This window comes from Buceros rhinoceros, unplaced genomic scaffold, assembly GCF_000710305.1.
Source record: "Buceros rhinoceros silvestris isolate BGI_N320 unplaced genomic scaffold, ASM71030v1 scaffold27050, whole genome shotgun sequence".
Taxonomy (NCBI): domain Eukaryota; kingdom Metazoa; phylum Chordata; class Aves; order Bucerotiformes; family Bucerotidae; genus Buceros; species Buceros rhinoceros.
Window position 1 is genome coordinate 56,938 of NW_010388617.1, and position 5,820 is coordinate 62,757.

General features: G+C 45.3%; 1 protein-coding gene across 1 annotated transcript in view; it reads left to right on the forward strand.

Moving 5' to 3' along the window:
* The window catches only part of LRRC7 (leucine rich repeat containing 7), a 69,148-nt gene that overhangs the window by 18,602 nt on the left and 44,726 nt on the right, over positions 1 to 5,820 (forward strand). Inside the window, exons 6-7 of the mRNA XM_010146367.1 lie at positions 1,550 to 1,613; positions 4,545 to 4,619. Of these exons, the coding sequence (XP_010144669.1) occupies positions 1,550 to 1,613; positions 4,545 to 4,619 (139 nt within the window). The remainder of the gene's footprint in view (positions 1 to 1,549; positions 1,614 to 4,544; positions 4,620 to 5,820) is intronic.

Sequence of the window (5,820 nt, forward strand, 5' to 3'; positions counted from 1 at the left end):
CACTTAGTTATTTTTCCCCTCTTTTTTTTACTCCCATCACCAAAATACCCAGTATGGTGTTCAGAGCATGTTCATCTACCAGGGCTTGGTAGATGCTGTGAGGAGCTGTTTTGGGGCCATGCTCTGGCAGGTGACACCACCCGTTTCACAGTCACACTTGGGTCCCCAGAGACTCACTGTCTAAAATACCTTGTTTAGTGCAGAATTTGCATTAAACGGTCTGGGAGAACAGAACCGTGGTAGTTCAGCCGTTTCAAAAGGAATGACGTCTTTATGGAATATTTATAAAGCCATGTGGCTGAAATGTAATGAGCTTTTAAAACACAAGAGCAGGGTGTTGAGGGCACTAACTGAACTCGTTTACTGACGTTAAAATGTCAACCATCGTAGAGAAGCAAGATTGATATATTCAAACGAGGGAATCATTCTTACCCTCCAATGTCACGGTCATTTTGAACACAACTTCCTAGTCTTGATTTCACAGAAATAGGAAATTCTAACATTTTGGCATGGCCTGGAGAAGCAGCTAGCTCCCTTGTATCACGTAGTAAATGAGCTTCAGGAAATTCTGAGATTTTTCCAATAAGAGCAAAGCTGTGCATGGTGTCCACCACAGAACATCCTTGGAGTGTGCTCCAGCCCTCAGCTCCTGCTCACAAGCTGCTCGGCAGCTTTCCTCCCGGTTTGAAAAGGTCTTTGCTGCTCTGGGAGTTGTTCCTGGAGTCAGGGCTGCTGCCGCCATGTGTTCCAAGCGCAGTGTTGAAAACGCTGTGGAAAAAGTTTGCCTCTGTTCCAAACAGGCAGATTTTTAATGCTTTTAGCAGTCACCCCACGTATGCCTCTGGCAGTTTAAGCTGTGCTTGAGACACCCATTTTCTTCTCACAGCACAAACCTGGGAGATTTATCCCATTACCTTCAGTAAACGAGTAATTTAATCACCACATTTTTAGCAATTTCTCACTTTTCCTCTTACTTCACCGTTTCAGTCACCTGAGCTGGAGCAGTTGAAGTGCCCGTTCTGCTTCTTTGTAGGGATCAGTCACAGCCATAAACCAGTTATTCCCCGTGTAAAGCCCTTCACCCTGTCAGGCCCTTGTCGTGGAACACAACGTGACTGCGGTTAGGTTCCGTTCTAAGGAGGTACCGACTTGTCCTTCTGCCGTGGAGAGCCAAAACGTCTTCTGGTGTGGATAAAGAGGTTGATGACAGGTGTATAAATCTGGATCCAAAATGTCACGGTTTGTCTTGCTTTCAATTGCTTATAAATATGACATGGGTCACTATCCTTGAGCTGCTCTGCAGCATTCTACCAAGGGTTTATGTTTAGTTTTATACTAAGGTAGTTGTCACTGACTTTTTAGTTCGTGTACTGTAGCTGATGCCTTGGAGATGGGATGTGGTGTTCTCATTCTCATCAGCATCAGCATCAGCCTGATGTAGTTCTTTTTCCAATAACGGTACCCTGGAGCTTTATTTTTATCTAAACAAACTTCAACCGACATTCTGCAAATAAAAACTTCATCTTAGGTATTTCCTGCTCTGTTCCAGGTCAATGCACAAACTGACTCAACTGGAGAGACTTGATCTGGGCAATAATGAGTTCTCCGAACTGGTAAGAAATTCACCGTCTCTCGCGGAAGGCCTGTGGGTGTTGGCTGCACCGCGCGCAGGGCACCGAACGCTCCCTTGGAAGGCGTTACTGTCTGGTGGCCATGTGCTGCAGTCACATTTCCTGGAGAGCAGAAGAGTCATCATAGTTCAGGAGGGCAATGTTGAGGTAGAACGTGCTTCATCTGTGTGAGGCTGCTGCAGCTCAGGTCAAGGTCACGATGCTGCTCACTCTGAGCTGGTGCTGCTGCTGGGATACTCCAGCATGGGGTGAATCGATGATCTCAGTGTAAATACTGGTGTTAGTCAGGTATTAGTTCTTTAATTTCTAGCGTTATATCATGCAAATATTAGCAATTGCTACTAGCAGAAGTGACTTTTCAACTCCAGAAGCACTTTCTGTCCCTAACTCGCCTCTAAGATGAGAATGAGGTCCGCTGAGATTTAATAATTTAGTTTAAAACAAGGTCCCCTGAGATTAATAATTTAGTTTTAAACGAGGTCCCCTGAGATTTAATACCTTGTGGGAATTTTCTGTAGTATCAGTATAGAGAATGATCGAGTTGCTGTTCCCTTTTGGTGAGTTTTGACTAATCTGTAGGAAGTGACACTTTTCAGAACAGTATGGGGGGCTTAGGCTGTTGTGAAAAACGCCTGGTTTTGGGGAGAGCTTGGTGACTTCATCCTGCAGAGCTGTGAAGACGTTCAGAGAAGCCAAACTCAGCAAAACTGCTGCCTCATTCTCTGCGAGACCTCTCACTGCTCGGCCTGCTTGCCCTGTGCTGCTGCAGGACGTTAATGCTGTGACACTCACTGTCGTCCTGATGGTGAAGCAAATGCCGGTGAGTGCCTGAGCAGTGAGAGTGAGACCCTGCCAGTGGAGCCATTCCTCCAGAAAGTAAACACCCTGTTAAAGATTCCTGATTTGTACGGCTGTGTCGGGGAGAATAGGTGGTTGTAACTCAGATTTTTAATTAAAACTAGAAATCCTGGCCATAGATAAAGAGAATAAAATTTTCAGAAGTAGCATTTGGAGGTTTGGTTGTAAGAAAAATATGTATGTTACTCTAGGTTTTCCCTGCTAGTGCACTGTGCCTAAGAATGACAGATCAGGAGTCCGCTGGCCCCACGCTGCTCCTGGGACCAGACTGCCCGAGCTGACTCATTTTTCAGGAAGCTGGTCCAAAACTGTATGAACTAGAATCAAATGCCAGAAGGAAGATGGGCCAAGAGGCAGGGAAACAGTGTGAGTCTGCAGATGTGTCCTGGGAGAAGCAGTGGTGGGTTAAATCAAAATCTCCTGGAGAAAAGGATCAAAAGGTCCCAATTTCATGGGTTTGGAAAATCTGATGTGGGTTTCTACAGAACCTTCCTTCTCAGAGGAGAAAATTACCACCTAGAGCTTAGCGTCTTTGACAGCCCGTCCCGGGAGTGTTGGTGTCCCTCCTTTTGCACTGGGACAAACCAGAGCCATAGGCACAGGGTTAAGAGTAAAGGTAGCTGCAGACAGGAAGTCACTCTGTGCATTCATCTTCTGGAAGCATGATGATCCCACTCATGAGATGGGTTCGTGTTCCTAAGATAGAAATTGTCACTTCCCGAATAGCAGCCGTGTGACATCCCGTAATCAGGGAAGGGAGCAGGTGACCCGTGTCACGGGTCTCCGGGAAAGCTGGACCATTAAAGCACAAGATTTGGGTCACGGGTTTGAAACCTCCTGCTCTTGGAAGGGTCAAAAAATGTCTCTGGATGAATGCTAAACAGCAGCTGTGGTCGAGGAGGGGGCAGGCTGGTGCTGTTCTCTCCGACACTCCAGGAGGCTGCAGTCAACAGTCAGGCTTTAGAAGCTGTGAAAGAAAATATTTAAAGGCAGGGAGAGAGGGAGGAGGAAGGAGGATAAAATGTGATACGCTTTCACCCAAGATTAATGCCAGCCTCCAATTTGGATTTGACCTAGGGAGCATTTCTGTACCATGGGGGTGGTCCAACCCTGCAACAGGCTTCCTGGGGAGGTGGTCAGCGCCCCGGGGAATTTCCAGTCGCGCTGCAGTGTGTACAGCATGGGAGCGGGCTGTTGCCCTTGAGAAGGGTGTCTGTCTGATGAGAGGGATTTAAAGGAGAATTAAAGCTGAGAGGGGAAATGATGATTGTCTATAATAACCTCAATCAGCGAACACTCTGAGGGAATAAAGAAACATTAATCATCACAGGAACAAATAGTGTAAAGTGACCATTAATCAATTTAGCCTGGAAATTAGAAGTGCTTTTAACCATTGAAGGACAACAAAATTTCAATAGAATTAGCCAGGGAAAAATAAATTATCTTCACAATACCGAGTAATCGTTTTTTAATAGAAACGCATTCTGTGACCACATGGAAGACAGAGGGACTGAGCTCTCCAGATTAGCAGGTTCTTTCTTATCTGCTGCTGCACTGAGAGCTTCTCCCATACTGTACTGAGTGTGACCTGGGCAACGGGAAATTCGTATTTCTCCTGGGAATTCCAGCACTCCAAAGAACTCAGACCACAGGAGATCATCAGAGGTCTCTCTGCAGGTCCTCTGATACTAGAGAGGTACAGTTGTTTCTAGCTGTCCTGAAATCATTCCAGTGAAATAGTACTGCAGGCTTTTAAAATGCTGGAATCTGATTCAGTCAGAAGGAAATACTTAATCTCAGCTGACAAAAATCTCTACAACTTCTTTGTGGCCATTGCTGGTGTGAAGGGTTCTTAAATTTTACAAGTTTTGAAGAGCAAAGGTGGTGAAATCAAACAAAACGAGCGGACTGTTCATGTCATGAACTCTCTGAAAGCCTGACGTGGATTATACATCGGAGAGAAGCTTTTTTTTTTTTTAAGAAAATATGGATTTCTATTTAAGAATATGCTGATGTATTTAACTGTCCATTATAATACTATATTCTTTTCCTCAGCCTGAGGTTCTTGAACAAATACAGAATCTAAAGGAGTTGTGGATGGACAATAATTCCTTGCAAGTACTACCTGGGGTATGAACATTTATTTTATGTAATCGGATTATTGTGCGTCGAGGTGCGCTCTTTACCTTGCAGTGAATAAATGCACGTGCGTTTTCCCGAGCGGGTACATAGTCCTGGTCCCATACAGCTGTTAATTATTATCAAGAACTAAAAGTCTCAGCGTAGCCATTCATGTCCTTCTCGCCGTTGTGTAATTACCCGACAGAGGCTAAACGGGGATGTGCCTGTTTTATTTAAGGCCATGTAGTTTTCATTGTGGGGGGAAATGATTTCCTCTTGTGTTCTCAGTCACTGTGCGTTAAGCTGCAGTTTTATAAAAACCCACACGAGTTTTAGAAAGGAAGAGGAAATGTTAAGTAATCTTAATAAACTTCAACCTACCAGATGGTACGTAGGGATCCAGCCCTACCAAAAGCGATTCTGCGGCCGTGGGATGAAGACAGATTTCTCTAGAAAGCACCCGGCTTAGAAATGGAACAAACCATGTTTTACAGCCCAGAGGCGAGGGTGACAGTTATACTGTGGTGCTGTTTCTAGGCTGTCGCTGCCCTGTGGGAGAACGCCGGTTTCCAGTTGGTGCCATGTGTGATTTGAGGTCATCACTCTCAGTGCTTACACTGACGATGGTGGGAGATGGCAACTGTCCTCGGCAGTTTGTCCCATGGGTGGCAGATCATGTGTTTCACATGAGAAAGCTCTTCTGCAGCAGGGGGGACAAGAGCTAGGTCTGGCACGAACAGGGCTAGGGGCTGGAAGAAGAAGTACTTCCTCCTTCAGCTTGGAACATCCGTTAATCAAAATGCAGTGGTTGGCATTGAGCAGCGGCTGGTTTTTTGTCTTTAACAGGTTACATTCCTCTTTTATTTTGTGTTACGCAGGATGTTTGCACAGGAGAGGATCATTTTCAGCCACGGCCCAACTACCCACTTTTCTAGTCTTTTGGTAGTGAAAAAGAAAAAGCTGATAGTGAAACCACTTCTTGATAGTGAAACCAGCTGGAGATCCAGAACAGGAGTATTGCAGCATTGTTGCTGCAGTGTAGCTGAGCGGAAGAAATGTCAGATACACAAGAGAGTGTGGGCACAAACATTTTAACCATTATCCTGTTCCTCTTCAGTTCACAATTCAGTTGGCTAATATAGCCAGTGCTAAACCGTGCTCCCAAGATGGTCCTGTTGAGCTGTTGTGATCCCTGGAGAGGGTGTTTAGA